General features: G+C 49.8%; 1 protein-coding gene across 1 annotated transcript in view; it reads left to right on the forward strand.

Annotated features, from left to right (window-relative positions):
* Positions 1-11,361, forward strand: part of FBLN7 (fibulin 7) — a 50,018-nt gene extending 38,657 nt beyond the window's left edge. Inside the window, exons 4-8 of the mRNA XM_060654823.3 lie at positions 3,605-3,730; positions 6,550-6,690; positions 7,665-7,802; positions 8,736-8,874; positions 10,281-11,361. Of these exons, the coding sequence (XP_060510806.2) occupies positions 3,605-3,730; positions 6,550-6,690; positions 7,665-7,802; positions 8,736-8,874; positions 10,281-10,653 (917 nt within the window). The 3' untranslated portion in view covers positions 10,654-11,361. The remainder of the gene's footprint in view (positions 1-3,604; positions 3,731-6,549; positions 6,691-7,664; positions 7,803-8,735; positions 8,875-10,280) is intronic.
* The last annotated feature ends 8,330 nt before the right edge of the window (positions 11,362-19,691 follow it).

Here is a 19,691-nt window from a genome sequence, read left to right on the forward strand (position 1 = left end):
GCTACAGTCACCATGCTGTACATCACAGCCTCAGTATTATCTATCTCATAACTACAGGTTTGTACATTTTTGGTCTCTGTATTTCTTCTTGTTTTTTTAAATTTTTTTAATGTTTATTTATTTTTGAGAGGGGGGCAGCGAGGGGCAGAGAGAGAGGGAGACAGAGAATCCAAAGCAGGCCCTGCATGATCAGCATGGAGCCTGACGTGGGGCTCGAACACATGAACTGTCAGATCATGATCTGAGCTGAATCGGATGCTCAACCGACTGAGCCACCCAGGCGTCCCTTGCCTCTTGATTTCTTAAAAACTGGCAGTGAACTCCAGAGGCCTGATGAGATCCAAGAAAGACTTTTGTTTTGTGCGGGCCGGACAGCGGTAGATGCCGTTGCGGGGAAGCCCGAGCCATCCGCCATCCTTCATGATGCTGTGCCTTGGGGAGCCTTACTGCTGTCCTCGTGCAGACAGCTCTGCAGCCTATTCCTCAGGATGCGCTGAGGGTAATCCCCCGAGTTCTTGCTCTTTCAGAAAGAGTGCAGCTCTCCCACTGGGCGCCAGTTTGGACATCACCTGCCTGTCTTGCGTCTTCTTTCCTTGAGTGTGTTAAATATGCCTCTGTGTCTTCCGTCGTAGCTGATTTTGCTGTTGCTGCCATAAGTATCTTGGTCTTCTCGCCTGGATGCCCAAAGGATTTTTTCTTGGTCTTTGAAATCTAATCATCTTCTTAGGATCCACCCCAGTCCTTGGCTTTCCTGGGCTGGCTTTTCAACAGGAAGTCTCGGTGGCTGGAGCACAGTGGCCCCTAGGAAGTCCTGAAACCTCCCAGGACATAGCCTGATATTGAGGAGACTCTAATGGGAGGAGGATCCAAGGGGCTCAACAAAGAATGTCAGTGCACACGAAAGGGATGGCCCAGGGAGCGCAAGAGGAGCACAAAGCGGGCAGCGCGGAGAAAGCATGAGCCACACTGAAAACAGCCACGGAAGCACCAGGTGGACAGTCAGGAGGCTGGACCAGCCATATAGGAGAATGTGTTTCCTCTAAACATGAGTAACAGAAAAGGACTCTTGTCAAATCCCATACAAACTGTTATAAGGGAAAAAAAAGATAGAATAAAAAGTCTCTACAGACAATGAGGAAGTGCCAGAAAGACCTGGCCATAAAATAGATGAAGACTATTACCTGGTATTTCTAAACAAGCTGAAAGAAATTTGAAAAAGATAAAAACTGTGAAAGGACAGCACAAATAAAAACTAGCAAGCCTCAGAAATGAGGTGATTGGAGAAATGGAAAATCTGAAACGAGATGACAGAACACAGGAAAGGATTATAAATAAACGGGAAGAGAGCAGATCATGTGCGTAAAACATGCGGCTCGGCTCCCGGGAAATAGTAAGTGCTCACTAAACAGCAGAGTTCAACAGGATCATCCGCCATGCTTTTGGCTAGACAGTCTCTCCTCAGCCTCTGCCCATGCCCTCTGTACGGCCCTGAAGCCACCCTGCACAGCCTGGGACAGATGTGAATGTGATGACAGCTATACTTCGATCAGGACACAGATGGGGCACCAGGACTGGGCACTGGGCTATGGAATGCTTCTCACAATGTACCAAGATAAGAAATTACATCTGTATGGAGCCTGTCTAGAAACGAAAACCCTGGGCAACAAGATCCAGACGGGGAGACAGAGAACAGAGTCCTGGGCCACCTGTACATTTCTCTGTTGAGCTGATGACCACCCACCCCCCCAAAACCCCTGCCCCACCAGGTGCAGCCAGGCCCGGTCCCTTCCACTGTAGGATCAGAGGGGAGAGACAATGGCACTCGTCCCACTGGGGCCAAATCGAAGGCTACTCATGTTCACACTCTTTGGCTCTCGGCCCACAACATCACGGACTAGTGGTCTGCTTGCTTTCAGACTCTGCTAGACAGCAGTGTTGGGGCCAGGCAATGGGCAGAAGCGGGAATTCCAAGCTCTGTGGCATATTGTGTACAGTGTCACTCTAGACACATTCCTAGAGACCAGTCATCTGAGAACAGAACGTATGGGGAGAACACAAGCAGGCTGAGGTTACTGAGAAGCTGAAAAAGCTCCTTCCCCAGGAATAAGCAGCATTTGGATGATCTGGGTCCTTTCACAACTAACAGAAACCATACAATAGTCTGTATAACATCCCAGCTCTGAAGAGGCAGAAGGGAAGCCAGCATCCCAGCCAACCCACCCACAGCAAGGCTGCTGTTCTCATCAGGAGCAAAGCACCCTTTCTTCCTCTTGATAGATACAGCAGGAAAGGATGCTCATATGCCAACAAGGAGAGGTTTCCAGCTTCCTTTCCTGAGATGCTGTGGTCAACTCAGTGAACTGACAAACCTCTCTCTTTGGTAGAAAGGGTCTGTGCTCTCTGTGCTTTAAGACTGGGCTTAGGGGTAGGGCACCTGGGTGGCTCTGTCGGTTAAGCGTCCAACTTCAGCTCAGGTCATGATCTCACAGTTTGTGGGTTCGAGCCCCACATCGGGCTCTGTGCTGAGAGCTCAGAGCCTGGAGCCTGCTTCAGATTCTGTGTCTCCCCCTCTCTCTGCCCCTCCCATGCTCACCCTCTGTCTCTCAGTAATAAATAACGTTTAAAAAAATTAACAAACAAAAAAGACTGGGCTTAGGGGTGCCTGGGTGGCTCAGTCGGTTAAGCGTCCGACTTTGGCCCAGGACATGATCTCATGGTTCATGAGTTCAAGCCCTGCCTCAGGCTCTGTGCTAACAGCTCAGAGCCTGGAGCCTGCTTTGGATTCTGTGTCTCTCTCCCTCTCTGTGCCTACCCCACTCGAGCTCTCTCTCTCAAAAATAAAAATAAGCATTAAAAAAAAAAAAGACTGGGCTTAAGGATTCATAACACGCAGATGTGGCCTGAGGGTTTTTAAAAAATTATTTTTTTTCTAATTAGAAAATGTATTGTGGGAAAGGTCGTTGTGGGAAAATGAAAGAGTAGAAAAAAAGTGTAAATGAAGAAAAATTGCCTGTTATCCTACCACACAGAGAGAAATCCATTAAACTTTTAAATCTATATCTCTTTCTATATATTGCTTTCCCACAGGACTGCTGTGTGTATGAGCAAGGAACATTTCCCTTTTCCACCACTTAGGAAATGTCGAGAGTCAAAAAGTCTTCCTTGGTTGCACAGGAAATGAGTACAGGAGAGCTTCCGGGTGGGAATTTAGAGAGAGCTGGTTTCCTCCTTCTCCGGACACTGATGGACCATCTATCACTCTTATAACTCCCCTGAAAAGGTGTTCTTCCTGGGTGCTGGCTGCTAAGGGCAGAGTTGGGGACAGTACAGCTTGACTCAAAGGCAATGTGGGTTCATGCAGTGGTCCACCCTGCAAATTAGAAAATGGTGCCTCTGGTGGAGAGTGGCTGGCTGACGGGCCAGCTCCTGCAGGCAGAGCCCCAGGCAAGCTCCTGGTGTGTAGCAGGGTATGTGGCTTGCCGAATGGCGGGAGAGTGGAAGCTGAAGTCCTCCTGCCATGTAAAGAAAAGTAACCCATCTTTGGTTTGGGTTCATTTTAGAATCAGAACTCAACTACTTCTATTTGAAAATTATTTGTTCCTAGACATGAGCGAATGCTCCAGCCAGCCTTGTCAGAATGGCGGCACGTGTGTAGAAGGAGTCAACCAGTACAAATGCATCTGTCCTCCCGGGAAGACGGGGAGCCACTGTCAGCACCAGGCCCAGACAGGTACGTGGCCGCCGTGGGGCTGGGTGAGGACGTTCCACTGTAGAGCGAGGAGCACCCTGGTCACGGGTCACCACACGCAGATGTGTCAGGAGCTCAGTTCCCCACCCGAGAGTGAGCTTTCTGTCCCCTGATCCCTCCAGTTCCTGCTGTGGTTATCTGAGATGGAATGCAGGTCTCCCGTGTAACCGGAGTTTTGATCCTTCTCATGTAAGAAAACGCAGGTGGAGGTACTGACCCCTAATGTAAGAGCTCCCCAGACTGGGAATTTGGCCTGAGAAGCTTCCCTGCTCCACCTTCACTCGGTCAGCATTTCCTCTGCAGATCAACAGAATGGCTCTTCCTTTCTGATGCTCCCAGCAAAATCAGCAGTTACTGATACAGGCCAAAGTACCCTCAGAGCTGTGCACCAGACATCTGACTGGTGGGAAGCTCATTATCCACATCTTGAGTCCCAACACGTCCCTAGCTAGCAGGTCTAGAGGCCACATAGTGGCTGTTTTCACAGATGGCAAGATAATCCAGTAAGATATCTATGAGGGTCCCCCCACTGTGCTGTAGCCAACGTTTCTTAGATTAAAAAGTCAAATCCTAAAGCCGTCCTCTTTCTTTGCCAGAAAGCCCTGGAGTGTCCCGTCCGGTTGTCTGGGTTTCGGTGCGGAATCTCGGTGTGGGGAGGAGGAGGAACTGGTGGTTAGCGCTAGTGTCCAGAGAGTAGGAGCTTTGTCGGTACTTGATATTCTTGCATCAGACTCCGTCCAAGGCCAGTTTTAAATATTTTGCCCCCAGAGAGCTGCCGCTTAATTGTCTTGGTTCTGTTCAGCTGACTCAGCCTCGCCGGTGCTTTTTCGGAATGAAGCTGCCCTCCCCAAGAGCCCGGAGGCCTCCTTCCAGCTCCCATCCGGGGAGCTGCTCTCCGTGGAAACAGTCCCATCGCCTCTCCTCCTACTTACAAACAGGAAAGAACAAGAAATGGGCCTTCTTTCAAGCCAAATGTGCCGGCCCTAGACCCTGAGTGTCCTAAACCCCACATGTCAGGGTTGGTGCCGTCAGGACCTGTAGGCAGTTGCTCCTCAGGTGCGACTTTATATGTAAAGATTTCCCCACGACAAGAACCTCCCCAGGGAAGGGGAGGAGGGAGTGGGCAGGTGCGTCTGAAGCCAGTGGATGTCCTCATGGTCTCCACGAACAGCCCAGCAGAGGCCCGGTTCTTGCTCACCTGGAGCCTTCCTTCCCATCATTTCTGCCCGTGTCTTTCCAGCTCTGAGGGGGAGCCCCTCTCCGAATATCTTTTAAACATTTTTTTAAATGTTTGTTTATTTTTGAGAGAGAGAGGGAGCACACAAGCAGGAGAGGGGCAAAGAGGAGAGACACACACAAAATGTGGAGCAGGTTCCAGACCCTGAGCTGTCAGCGCAGAGCCCAACACCGGGCTCACACTCACAAACCGTGAGATCATGACCTGAGCTGAAGTCGAATGCTTAACCGACTGAGCCACCCAGGCGCCCCTCTCTGAATACTTTTTAAAATCCGTTCAGCTCAGGGTGCCTGGGTGGCTCAGTCGGTTAAGCTTCCGACTTCAGCTCAGGTCATGATCTCCCAGTCCATGGGAGATTCTGTGCTGACAGCTCAGAGCCTGGAGCCTGCTTTGGATTCTGTGTCTCACTCTCTCTCTGCCCCTTCCCCTCTTGTGCTCTCTCTCTCTCTCTCAAAAATAAACATTGAAAAAATCCATTCCCCTCTTTTTTCCCTATTATAGTAAAATATATACAACATAAAATGTACCATTTTCACCACTATAAGGGTACAGGCCAGAGGCATTAAGTGCATTTACATTAGTTAGACAGCCCTCACCACGTCTTCCAGAACTGAAACTCTGCCCCTAAAACAGTACTTCCCTTTTCCCTCCCCTCCCAGCCTCCCCCACAACCACTCTACATGCTCTCTATGAATCTGACTACTCTGAAGACTTTGCATAAATGGAGTCCCCCCGTGTTGTGTCCCCGCTGAAGAGGTTCAGCGCCATTTCTTTCACCACCTGTTCCTCTCCCACCTCCCCTAACCGTAAAAAGCTGTAAATCTTTTGAAAACTTTCAAAAACTAATTAAAAAGATTTTTTTTTTCTGATTGGAAAATTGATGTCCTTGGTTTAAAAATGAAAAGCTTAGATTCCTTAGAAAGGTATAAAAATTACAACAACAACAAAGAACCCCCCAAAAGTAGTGTTTTATATTTCATAGTTTTAGGGGCATCTAGGTGGCTTAGTCAGTGAGGCTCTGACTCTTGTTTTTGGCGTAATGATCTCGCCATTTGTGGGGATGGAGCCCCGCCTTTGAATGAGCCTCCTTGGGGTCTTTTCCTTCTCTTCCTCTTCCTTTCTCTTCTCTTCTCTTCTCTTCTCTCTTCTCTCTTCTCTTCCCCTCTCTCTCTCTCTCCCTCTCCCTCTCCCTCCTCGCCTCCCCTGCTCGCGCTCTCCGTCTCTCTCAAAATAAAAATAATAAATAAATTCCCTAGTTTCAAACTCCAGGCATCACTGTTAGCATGCTGGTGTGTTAAGCCTTCTGCAGAGAAAACGGAGATTTGACCCCGCTGCGGTCCTTCTGGGCGCAGCCGCGTGGCCTGCGCTTCCTGCCCTGGGATTTGCGGCCGGCTGCGGCCGGCTGCGGGTTTCTGGTTAACGACTTGCCTTTCCTTCCCGACTCCAGCGTAAGCCCTGACGAGGGGGCGCGCCCCCGGCCCGGCCCTCCTCCCGGCCCCTGCCCGAGGTTGGGCGCGCGGCGGGTGCGCCAGGGCCGGGCGCTGAGGGTGTCTTGTCCCCGCAGCCGCCCCGGACGGCAGCGTGGCCGGCGACCCCGCCTTCAGCCGCGCGCCGCGCTGTGCGCAGGTGGAGCGGGCGCAGCACTGCAGCTGCGAGGCCGGATTCCACCTGAGCGGCGCCGCCGCGGGCGACAGCGTCTGCCAGGGTAGGCGGGAGCTCTGGCCCGGAAGCGGGCGGGACTGGGGGGGGGGTGGGGGAGCGAGGACGGGGCTCCCACCCGCCGCCCTGCCCTCCTGCTGCCCGACCCAGCGCAGGGGACGGGCAAAGTCTCAGAAAGCCCGACCCGCTTTGCGTTTTAGGTAAGTGTCGACCTGATGGCTGCTGAGACTAGACGTTAGGGGCCATCGTGAGAATCAAGACTGGAGAAAGCAGCCATGGGTGCCCACACTTGCTCCCATGCCAGAACTCGAGCACGGTGCCATCCAAACCACGGACACTCCTCTAGAAGGGCCTTGAGGCCCCTTGTCCCCTCCATCCAGCTGCAGTGACACGGGCAGGTGGCAGAGAGGAGCTTGAGTCCTTGTGCTGGCGAGACAGGCCCCCTGAGCTGTGCAAGGGTCTGGGACCCAATTCCCTGGTCCCCTCTCCACTTAGCTTTACAGACCCAGGCACTGCAGCTAACCTCTCCTAATACCAAAGTGCCTTCTAAGAACCACTCAAACTAAGCAGGCCCAAACCTGAGAATTGGCCGGTTGTGCCAACTACCTCATTTTACAGCAGCAGAAATGAGAGCCTCTCTTACTCCATGCCCAAAGATGAGGCCAGTTGAGGTGGGGCTGTGATCCAAGCCAATAGTCTGGGCTGCCGGCCCGATCTGCCAGCCTCTGCAGGGTCCTTTCTGTTAGTCTTCAGCCTTAGAGGAACCCATCTAGGGTCTACCACGTAGGTCCCTCTCACCCCTCCCTTCGGCCCTGTGGGCCCTTGGCTGGGGAGGAAGGGGAGCACACCTGCTCTTCTTCTGGATGCTCTGCTGGGGACGGGCTTTCCCTACCCCACCAGGCCCAGCCACTTAGCCACAGTGGCCATCCCCTCCAGGAATTGAGGTGCGGCCATCCTGGGTCATGGTTGGTGGGTGTTCACCACATGGCTCCTGCTCATACTGGGCACTTCTGTCCCCAGATGTGAATGAATGCGAGCTCTACGGGCAGGAGGGACGCCCCCGGCTCTGCATGCACACCTGTGTGAACACCCCGGGTTCCTACCGCTGTGCCTGCCCCAGCGGGTACCGGACCATGGCCGACGGGAAGAGCTGTGAGGGTGAGTGATGCTGCTACAGAGGCAGGTGGCTGCAGGGCTCAAGAGAGAGCCTGGCTGGTCTTGAACAGCAGCTCTTAGCCACTGGGGGAGAAGGAGCAGGAGAGAAGGCAGAGGGCGTCTCCATGGCCTGAAGTGCAATGTGAGAGAAGAGGTGGCTCTCCAGTGACATCCTGGTGGGAGCCCCACTAGGGGCTCTGCAGGGATCAGAGGAGTAAGTAACCTGGGACTGGGGAAGGAGAAGACACCTCCATCCATCCATCCCCCAACCAACCATCCATCCCTCCCTCCCTCCAGCCATCTATCCCTCCATCTGTTCATCCATCCCTCCCTCCCTCTATCCATCCCCCGTTCATCCATCCCTCCTTCCCTCCATCCATCCATCCATCCATCCATCCATCCCACAAGTACTCAAGAAGGCAGGCCCAGGTAGGATTGTGCAGATTGGGAAGAAACAGCTTCCAGCTGGGGTGAAGGCAACAGCAGAGACTTCCTGTAAGGAGAGTGAGGACATCTGCATTTGGGGTGAGGTGAGCGGAGTAGAAAGGCTTTCCGGAAGATTTGGCTCCTAAAGGGCCTGATAATAGCCATCGAGGGGAGACTCTGGGGCGCTCAGGCTGAGGAGGAGGCAGATCTGAGAGAAGTGTTGTGACCTGTGACTGGTAATGCTCTTGTGCTTCTAGCACGTCTGTGACGGGTCTACCCTGTGGAAGGACAGGATCCTGGGGAGGCGAGCTCCCCAGCAGGGTTCTCCAGCACTTCCACGGGGGCTGGATTTCAAATAGCTAAGGATGACACGGTTTCCTAATTTGAAAAATAAGTTTTAGGTATTTAGAAAGCTCACCACATTCCAGTGCCTGTTGAGGTTTTTCATGTGGTCTTGTGACAGAAGGGACATCGGGATTTTCACCCTCCCTGGGGTGTCCCTTATTTCAGACGTTGATGAGTGTGTGAGCCCCCAGCACGTGTGTCCCCGGGGAACCATGTGCATCAACACCGGTGGAGGCTTCCAGTGCGTCAGCCCGGAGTGCCCCGAGGGCAGCGGCAACGTGAGCTACGTGAAGACGTCTCCGTTGTGAGTATAGCCAGGGCCACCCACGGCCGGGCGCATACGTCCCTCAGCCAGGCCTCCCAGGGTGGGTGGGCCAGATTCTGCCTCAGTTCTTAGGAAAAGGTACAGTTATATCCAAGGAAAGATGGAAGGCGGGAGCTGGGAGTCTGGCTTCTCTGAGCTTCCGTTTCCCTTCGGTGGTTGCATTTAGTGCCTTGCTGCTCTGTGCAGCAAGAACCCAATTTGCCCTGATAGGGATACAGTTCCAAGTGCTCCCTGCTGACACGGAGGATGACTGAATTCTAGCCACCCTGCTGCAGCACTTTTGGGGGTGGGGGCCGCTGGAGGGAAGACCACTGTGGTCACATTACCAGGAGGCAGAGACATATTACACAGATTTGGGAGAAGATCGTTTTCTCGTGTTCACATGACTGGTAACTGGTAGGTTCCAGTCACTCTGCATTATATTAATCTGCTCTTCCTCTGAGATTAGGAGCTTTGATTTTCAGGAATCTCAGCACGTAGTAGTTTTTGTTTTCAAAAGGTGAGAGACAGGCCTTTCAGGAGAATAACTACAACTATCACAGAGTGCATGTATTTTCTTCTGAAACGGAGATCACAAGAGCCTTAGCATTGTCTTTAGAGTGAATTGACTTCACAAGCTCAGATGCCTGAATTGCTTTTTGCACTGTAGCAGACAGAATAGAAGCATTGAGAAAGTCAGTGGCACTAAAGAGTGGCAGTTACTTCCTGAGCCCGAAGGCATCACGATCTTCCTCAGAAGTCACGTAGTGAAGGGACTGTATGTCGTAGCCTTCGGGGACAGCCCTGCTTAACAGCCAGATACCGTATTCAACCTGCATAACTGTGATTATATGGGTCACTGAATTGCATCTGTCTTTTATGTTGGGTAAGGTAGAGAAATTTCAGAAGCACTTCCACAAGATCCTGATTCCAAATTGTTAAGAGAGACAGGGTTCCCTCTTTAAGAGTAAACACTGGGTGTTTGGAAAGTTCGCCCCATATAGAGCGCCACATTCCAGTGTTGGCAGCTACCTGCCGGGGTCCCACCATTACTGAGAGAGGTCTCGGCACATGTAGAAGGGGCACCTGGTTTGAATACCAGGACCATCACTAGTTAATCTTCCCCAGCTTTAGTTTTCTGTGAAAACTATAGTAACAGCATATATAAATATACATGCACATCCACACACAAGTGGGTCAGGGGAGCACCTGTGCCCTGGCCACACCTGACACCACCCATGCTCCTTTGCCTGTGGCTCTGTGCACCTGTGGTGAGGAGCTGGTGGCTGGGGAAGGTCATTCTGCTGGCCTCCGCCAGAAGGCAGTGGGGCAGGCGAGCCAGGTCAGGGCAGCCCTTCCTGAGTTTCGCCAAGGCTGACTCCCTCCACTTTGCCTCTCCGTTCCAGCCAGTGTGAGCGAAACCCCTGCCCCATGGAGAGCAGACCGTGCCGTCACTTGCCCAAGACCATCTCCTTCCATTACCTTTCTCTGCCCTCCAACCTGAAGACGCCCATCACGCTCTTCCGCATGGCTACGGCCTCAGCCCCCGGCCGACCCGGACCCAACAGCCTGCGGTTTGGGATCGTGGGTGGGAACAGCCGAGGTCACTTTGTGATGCAGCGCTCAGACCGGCAGACGGGGGAGCTGATCCTCGTCCAGACCCTGGAGGGGCCTCAGACGCTAGAGGTGGACGTCGACATGTCAGAATACCTGGACCGCTCCTTCCAGGCCAACCATGTGTCCAAGGTCACCATCTTTGTGTCCCCTTATGACTTCTAAGGCAGCTGTGGGATCACTGCGGTGCAGAGATCTGGGCTCATCTCTCTTCCTCAGAGATTCAGCTGTGGGCCCTGACTGCGACAGACCTCTCTCCCCACCCTGCCCTGCCCCTGCCCTGTCCCTGCCCACCTGCCCACCTGCCTGTGCCCCCAGGTTTCTAGGGCACCGCGCACACTCCTCCCTGGAGTGGCACAGAAGGGCAGCCACAGGACCCAGACTGCTGCCATCACCGTTTTCTTTCTGCTTTAAGCTCTTCCTGTAGATTATGCACTAACCTTCTCAAGTCTTTTTTACAGGGAAATGGGCGGTTTTTCAAAATGCTGGGTGAATGGCTTTGTGAGTTTGAACCAGCTGGGGAGGGAAAAGCTTATGATATGTGTCTGAGATGACTGTCAGCCCTCTGCATTGTTGTAGTCAAGCCTCTAGCATGCTGAGGGCCGGATCATGCCCCTGCACGTGTGGGCATAGGGACTGGGTCTCCTGCCACAGCCCGGCGTATTGTTCTTGTCTGCATTCCCTTCTGTGACATGCCTGCCGGGCTTCTCATCAGAAACCCGTGGCAGGGCCTGGAACCCCTGTGCAGATTCTCCTAGACCAAGGAACCAACATTAAAGCATAAGTTCTGCCTGAAGTAATTCCCTTTTGAGAACTCGTATCTCAGAACATAACCTGGTATTATAACAGAAGAAATAAAGTCTGTTGCTCCTACGTGCCCACCTGGCTGTTCCTGAACACGAGTTAGCCCAGTTCCTTCTAGGAAGGGATACCTGGCTCTCTTCTTGTCTAGGCTAGACCCACTGGGATGAATGAAGAAGAAAGAAAACATGGAGGTGACCTTGGGATTGCTCCACCAATAGAAATTTTGCTTGGCCAGATGAGAGACTGGTAAGGCAACATCTGGCCATGGTGAGTTTAAGAAAATGTTTGCATTTACTTTGATCCCAGGGCCTTCTGTTTCTTCTTCTTGTTTTTTAATTTTTAAAAAGTTATTTATTATTTGAGAGAGTGTATGTGTGGGGGAGGGGCAGAGAGAGAGAGAGAGAGAGAGGGAGGGAGGGAGAGAGAATGCCAAGCAGGCTTGGCGCTGTCGGCATGGAACCCGACGTGGGGCTCAATCCCACAAGTTTGAGATCATGACCTGAGCAGAAACCAAGAGTTGGACGCTTCACCAACTAAGCCACCCAGGCACCCCGCAGGGCCTTGTACTTCTGATGTAAGAGCCAAGGGGCAGTGCCCTCCAGGTAACTGAAGAAAGAAAACACTGGCTGGAGCATGGGATGGGGTGGAGGAGACAATTCAACTTAAAACTTAAAAGCCAGCTGAACTGTGAGGAGATTTCAGTATCCAAATACACATTAATCTAGGTGACGTTTCATCAGACATTTATTTTAAATATCTTTGTATTTGCCTTGGTATGAGATGGAGCCAGAGGAAGTGTGTTGCCAGTTTAGTGATCCAGCCATATATCAAGACGACCCCAGTGTCTCCGATAGTTTCGTAGTTATCTCATATGACAAGATATTTCAAGCTCATCTTGTGTATTTTATGCCTTAGCCCTGAAGTCATCCAGTGGTTCCCAGAGATCCCCGGTTCCTCTTAGTGGGAAATAATAATTAGAGACCAAAATCTGGGTGTTAGGAGTGCTCATTGATAGTGGCTTGGTGTTAGTGGACAGAACTAGGAAATATGTTACTATGAGTTTTGGGTTCATTTGTTTTTTTAACTACACGAGTTTATAATGACACTTCCAATCCAACTCAGGACTACAGGGTTTTTACTGGAGCCTTCCTGATCTCACATCTGTTCTTCTTTGACTCATTCTGAAAACCTCTTTCTCAAAACCACCAAAATAATTACATATTGTTTTAAATCTTCAGAATAACAGTGACAAGTTATAAAAAATAATTGTGGAAAAGTTAAAAATTTTCTTTTGCAATTCTTTTTGTCCGTAGGGTTTATGCCATTAGACATGTTCAAATTACTATTTTAAAATAACTTAGAATAGTAGTTATGTCCTAAACCTGAATCAGGGTTATGAGTATTCACTTTGTTTTGCTTAAATTTTTAGAGATTGCTATTTTCATTTTAATTTTTTTATAATTATGTAAATTATTTATATGGCTCCAAAGCCAAATCCACAGAATGAGCTACAGTGAGAGAAGTCTGTATTCCAACCCATTGCCCTCCACCTATTTCTTCCTTCTCCCTTGGATAGTAGTTTTTTTCCCATTTCACCCTTGCATTAAAAAAAATTATACACACATACAAATGATAAATGATAGCACACTATTTCACACTTTCCTTGGTCTTGCTTCCCCCCTCCCTTAACAATATATTGAATATCATTCCATAGAACCAGATAGAATGTTCTCCTATCCAATGCTCCATTATGAAGTCATACATACCGTTGTTTATTCAACTAGTCACCCTTGATTGAGATTTGGGTTGTTTCCGATCCTTTGCTATTAAAAGTATTGCAGCCATATGCATTTGTCTTTTGTATTTTTCCCTTTGTATCTCTGATGCCAATTTTTCCTCCATAGAGATTATACTGCTTTCTGTCTGCAACAGTGTATGAGAGTTCCTATTCCTGAATCAAAGAAGGCCCCTAGTCCTCACATCTGCACACCCACCAGACCCTCGTTTGGAAGGAGATAGAGGCCTGAATGTAGAGCTATGCCACAAGTAGCCCACCTACCTGTCTTGGACTTCTAGCAGTCAACAGCCACCAGCAAGAGATGAAAGACCAGCCAGCTGGATCACTGACTCAGGAGGGATGGAAAGTTAGCTAAGTTTTTGGATAACTTTTAAAAGTCATCTTACTTTCATTTTTTTTTTAAGTTTATTCATTCTGAGAGTAAGAGAGAGCGTGCGCGCAGGGGAGGGGCAGAGAGAGAGAGAGGGAGAGAGAAAATCCTAGGCAGGCTCCACACCATCATTGAGAATCCTGATGCGGGGCTCAAACCCACGAATTGTGAGATCATGACCTGAGCCAAAACCAAGGGTCGGACACTTAACTGACTGAGCCACCCAGGTGCCCCTAAAACAAAATATCACTGCAGAGTTCATAATAAACTTGATGGGTTTACTGGGAATCTAAGTATGTGCCCCAAGAAGGGCCATGAAGAAGCCAGACTTGATTGGGTCACTTTCCACCAGCCACTGCCTCAGCTTTTACCAAGCTCACACTGCAGGGATGGAAAGGTGGACTTTCATGACTTTTACCACGTACCTATGAAAATCTACAGGTTTTTATAAGCAGCATAATATTCCTGAACATCTATTCTGTTGCACGCACTGTTTTAGTTGCTTAGGATACAATGGTTGACAAGATTGACAGAGATCCTGGCTTCATGAAGCTTCCGTTTCAGCAAGTGAGAAGATAATGCACATGAAAACAAGGAAAGTACATCATTTCAAAGAGGGATGCATGCTCTGAAAATAAAAGCAGCAGAAGAGGATGTCAGTATATAGCAAATGTATGCACAAATCCACAGAGACAGGTGATCCATAGAGCCTAGATGTTGCAAACACTGTAATCATGTGTGGCGACAGGGGGATCCCATTTCTCAGTGTTTGGAATTATGACCCAGAATCTTGAGTGTCTGAATGAAGGAGTGATGTAAAGCAAGACGTAGGATGACCACATTGGCTTATGAGCACAAAGGAGAGGCATCTACAGAGAGAACAATGATGCTGACATGGAAAGAGAGGAAACGAAAGACCATGGGCACTCCAGGGGGAGCCTAATTCTGTGTTCTGGTTATTACTGTTGTATAAAATATCCCATTGTGGTATTATGCTCATGGATTCTGTGGGTCAGGAATTCAGAGCACAGGGGGACGGTTTATATTTGCTCCACAATGTCTGCAACCTCCCTCAGTCAGGAGGCCGCCAGGGCCAGGGCTCCAGTTACCTGAAGGGTCATTCACTCACTCACATGTCTGGCCCGGGCTGGGAAACGAAGACTGATGATGACCAGAACAGCCATCCTTGGGCTCTTCGTGTGGCTCAACTTCCTCAGAGTACGGTGGCCTCAGAATAATCAGACTTCTGACATCGTGGCTCAGAGTTCCTGGTTTCAGTGTTCCAGAAAACAAAGTGTGCATGGCCATTATGACCCAGCCTCACAAGTCACATAGGGTCACCTCTGCCATACTCTGTTGGTTGAAGTAGTCACAAGCAGCCATTGGGTCAAGGGAAGCGCACATGGGCCAGTGAGTCCTCACTGAGTCGAGCTGCGGCAAATTGAGAAGTTTTAAAGGATTTCATGGCCATGTTTTTAAAACTGCCATTTCTAGTTTCCTGTTTAGGATTCTGGTGCCTCACGGGATCTGGCTTCCAGTCTGTGGGTATTATCAGACCGCCCTGTGTCCCTTCAGTCCTCCTTTGCTCAACCTCTTTTGGGTGTCATTTTCAAACAGGTGATCCCAGCCTAAGACACAACTCATACTAAGATCTTCACTTATATCACAAGGGGGTACCTTCGACAATGGTAGAAACAGCATTGAAGTCCAACGAGCATGGCACTGCATGCTTGCCAAGGTCAGAGGTGGGGGGAGAGAGACCAGTGGAAGGGTCAGGACCAGTTCGTGAAGTTAGCACTTAAAGTGGTTCTTAGCAGAGGAGTTCTAGTGGGAAATGTAGGCCACGTCCTGCCGTATACACTGTCACCAGGAGGATCCCCCACAAAATCCAGCATCGGCAAAGCCACGGAAATGTCTGCTGACTTACAAACGAGACAATATGACTTGGTGAAAATTGGGTTTGGGCTGGTGGAATTTTCTGAATCTGAACACCTTCAAATGATTACTTTTTAGCAATCTGGTTATCTCCAGGAAGCTCTTTAGACTTTTTTTTTTTTTAACTTAAATTCAAGTTAGTTAACATACAGTGTAGTCTTGGCTTCAGAAGTAGAACCCAGTGATTCATCTCTTACATACAACACCTAGATCATCCCCCAAAGTGTCCTCCTTAATGCCCGTCATCCATTTAGCCCATTCCCCAACCCAACACGTCTCCAGCAGCCCTGTTTCTTCTCTGTATTTGAGTCTCTTATGATTTGCCTCTCTCTGTTTTTATCTTGTTTTTCCTTCCCTTCCTGCTCTATGTTCATGTGTTGAGTTTCCCAAATTCCACATATGAGTGAAATTATATGATATCGGTCTTTCTCTGACTGACTTACTTCACTTAGCATAATACCCTCTAGTTCCATCCGCGCTGTTGGAAATGGCAAGATTTCATTCTTTTTCATCGCCGAGTAGTATTCCATTGTGTGTATGTCCCACATCTTCTTTATCCATTAGACATATTTTTTAGGGTGAAAACAGGCTGTATGGTATGTCCACTTGCTTACTTACGTGAGGATTCACAACAGTCACACTGTGACACTTGCACAATGGTCCACCTTCCTTCCCCTTCTAGCTGGCTGAGTCGTCAGACATGTTTCTGAAGACAAAGATCTCTGCATCTCAGATGCATCTGTCCTCCATACCCAAGCTGCCAAGTTCTATCACAGAAAGTTTGTTCCTCACCCCTACCAAGTCCTATGGGTCAAGATCAGTTACCGTACTATTTCCTTCATTCCCGCCTTTGGCCAGTAGGGGGTGGCAGACTTGGCTTGAGGGCTGGGTCTTGAATGCTGGAGGTGAGAACACTGCCCTCTAAGGGGGTCTTTCTCACTCCAGTGCTGGTTTTAGGTGGTTTGGAGTCTGTCCACAGGACATATCTCTGCGGTTACTTGGCCATGTGGAAATTCAACACACTCCATGTTCAATAACAGTCATGGTGTTCTTAAGGCAGCTGGATCTTAGAATGTAACTCCAAATCCCTAGAGTCTTGAGTGGTCTGGCCCCTGCCGACCTCCTGGACCACTGCTCGTGATACTCCCAAACGCACCTGGCCTCCTTTCTGCCCCTTGACTCTGCCAAGCTCACTCTTGCCTGGGGGCCTTGGATTTGCTGCTTCCTTCCTGCAGTGCTCCTTGTTCAGTCCTCTGTGTGGCATGCCTCAAATGTCCCCTCAGAGAGGCTGTCCCAGCCCCCCCTGCCGGTGCTGCTCACCCCCTGCAGTCCCTCTTGATTATCTTACTCTGTTGTATTTTCTTGAAAAGCTACTATCTGAAATCACTGTTTGTTACCCGTTTTTTTCTGTCTCTTCCCACAGCGCAGACCCTGTTGGCTGCCCACCCACTATCCATTTTCCTTTTCCACCTTCCAAAAGGAGCCTGTTTTGTTCAGACCACCTTCCCTCGTTGTTATGGCCTGAACTCTGTTACCCTCTCCCCCCACCCCCCAAATTCTTATGTTGAAGTGCCAATGCCTAGTACCTCCGAATGTGACTGTATTTGGAGATCGGGTCTTTAAAGAGGTAATTAAGTTAAAATGAGGCCATGAGGGTAGGCTCTAATCCAGTATGACTGGTGTCTTTATACAAAGAGATTAGGAAAGAGACACACGTACAGGGAAGACCATATGAGAACAGAGGGAGAAGACAGACATCTACAAGTCAAGGAACGAGGCCTGAGAAGAAATCAACCTTGCTGACACCTTGATCTCAGACCTCTAGCCTCCAGAATTGTGAGAAAATAACGTTTTGTTGTTGCATCACGTGGTCTTCGCTACTCTGTTATGGCAGCCCTAGCCAATAAATACAATTCTTATTCCAGCCTGTGTCTTAGGGGAAGGTGGCCACCCACCACCCACCCTCCAGGCTCCAAGGCAACACAGTGAATCATACTTGGTCCTTGAGTGTCAGAGACCCAGACTAGAGCCAGCCATGCACAGCATTCCCCAGGCGAGGGCTACATATCCAGGGATTGTCTGAGGCAGGGTGGAGGGAAGGGCTTTCTTAGGATATGGTTGGAAAGGTCTCTCTTTTGCACTGAATGGGAGGAAATACGTCATCACAGTTGCTGCTGGGAGCCATGTTTTTGACAATGAGAGAAGAGAGTATAAGGGAAAAGCCTCCTGGCTACAAGCAGAGCCAAGGGAAATGGAGTTGGGGTCCCAGTGAAATCGGTCTGAACCTTTCCTCCCCATCTGGACTCCCTGTTATATGAGATCATGTGGTTGTGGTGTAAATGGGGTGGAGATGGAGTTCTTGTTGTTTGGCTCTAACTGGCTTGACTCCCAGCTCCATGAGAGCGGGCATCTTTTCAGCACGCACCTTTCGGGCATCCAGCTTCCAGAACTGTGAAAGGATACATTTCTGCTGTTGTAAGTCACCCAGTCTGTGGTGCTCCGTCACAGCAGCCCCAGGAAACAACTATACCTTATACTCTACAGTCTCCCCTCCAGTTTACACTAGTGACACCCCAGTGTAAACTCCTAACACTCGCTCACTCACACATAAGACCCTGTCAGCTGCCGAGGGTCAGTCCTCTCACCTGCTGAGGGAGGGGTCATCTCCAGCCTGGAGAACATGGACAGCCACTATCCAGCAAGCATATACTTCTCTTCACCACATCCTGACCCAGCCATTCTCTTCTTGGGTCAATAATCTTGACTCACTTAAGAGTGATAAAGATCATCACTTTATTACTGTAATTGCTAAACTTAGAGTCCCAGAAGAAGGTCTCTTGCAAGGAGTACAAAGTCACACTGGAGACATTCTGGAGATTGATTTTCAAACTTTTTCCCTTTCTTTTCTTTCTTCTTTTTTTTTTTTTTTTTTTTTGCAAGAGAAATTGGCTAAGGTTCTAACTAGTAATGACATAATTCTACTTCTTTCCGCAGTACCAGCCGAAACAAAGGGCTCAATCAGCATATTTCATAAAGAGAGTCATTGACTCCAAGAATAAGGAAGGAATTTGGACTCTTAATCCTAACCCTGGATTAGCCTAGAGGACTGGAAACAAAATCAAAGCCACTCTCCCCTCGGGGTGTGCCCCTCCCTGCCCTCCCCCCCCCCCTCCCCTGTCCCCCCAGGATTCCCACAGAATTCGGCTGGCTCTGCCAGCGTTCAAGCACTCCTGTGACAGTCTCTGTTTTCGTTAACATCAGGTGACCCTGCAGAGCAAGTGGGGGACTTGATTACAGGCCAGTCGTGCCCTAAGAACCAGACGCATGGCCTGCATTTCCTTTTCCTCTTATACAAACAGAAGAGTATGACTTCTAATCTAGATCAAAAGTGAGGCAAAACACACACAGATGGGAATTCCACAGAAATTTGTCCGAGGCCAGGCAGGAGGCCCTGAATCGGAGACACGTCCCTGGCAGTCTCCACCGGCACTACAACACACAGCTCCCCCTCTCACGGCTGGCGGGGGACACAGCCTAGCATTCCCCCATCTCTCTCTCTTGCCCCGCTCTCTCCTTGATAAAGAGTAAAAAACTGACGGGGCGCCTGAGTGGCTCAGTCAGTTAAGCGTCCGACTTCCGCTCAGGTCATGATCTCACCGGTTATTGAGTTCAAGCTCCGCGTCGGGCTCTATGCTGACAGCTCGGAGCCTGGAGCCTGCTTCGGATTCTGTGTGTGTGTGTGTCTCTCTCTCTCTCTCTGCCCCTCCCTCCTCATGCTCAGTCTCTCTCTCCTTCAAAAATAAAATATTTTTTTAAAATTAAAAAAAAAAAAAGTGAAAAACTGCTCTGCCACCAGCCAGGCTGTGGGGGAGAACCAGGAACTGAAACAGAAACCACAACTTCCCAAAATGCAGTGCCCTACGACTCACATAACCCTTTTACTGCATCCATCCAGAGCATGCACGCCACAGAGTGTCCCGGTGTAAACTCCTAACACTCGCTCCCTCACAGATAACACCCTGGAAGCAACTCTCTAGTTGAGAAAATCTGACCCACCCTTGCCAAGACCATCCCATGACTCACCCCGGTCTCCAGAACAGATTATCTTTCCCTAACTCCCTCCTGTTGACGTGGCCCCCAGCCCCCTGAAATGCAATCCCTCTCTTGTGGCAAATCATAAACCTGGCATCGTTGACTCTAAGTGGGTTCCGGGTGGTCTTTGACTGACAGGCATCAGCTCTCAACTTGAGCAACCAGTGGTCTCCCCTGTGGTCCCTGGACCTACTGGTGTGCGGT

Source organism: Panthera onca, chromosome A3 (genome assembly GCF_046562875.1).
Source record: "Panthera onca isolate mPanOnc1 chromosome A3, mPanOnc1 haplotype 2, whole genome shotgun sequence".
Classification (NCBI taxonomy): Eukaryota; Metazoa; Chordata; class Mammalia; order Carnivora; family Felidae; genus Panthera; species Panthera onca.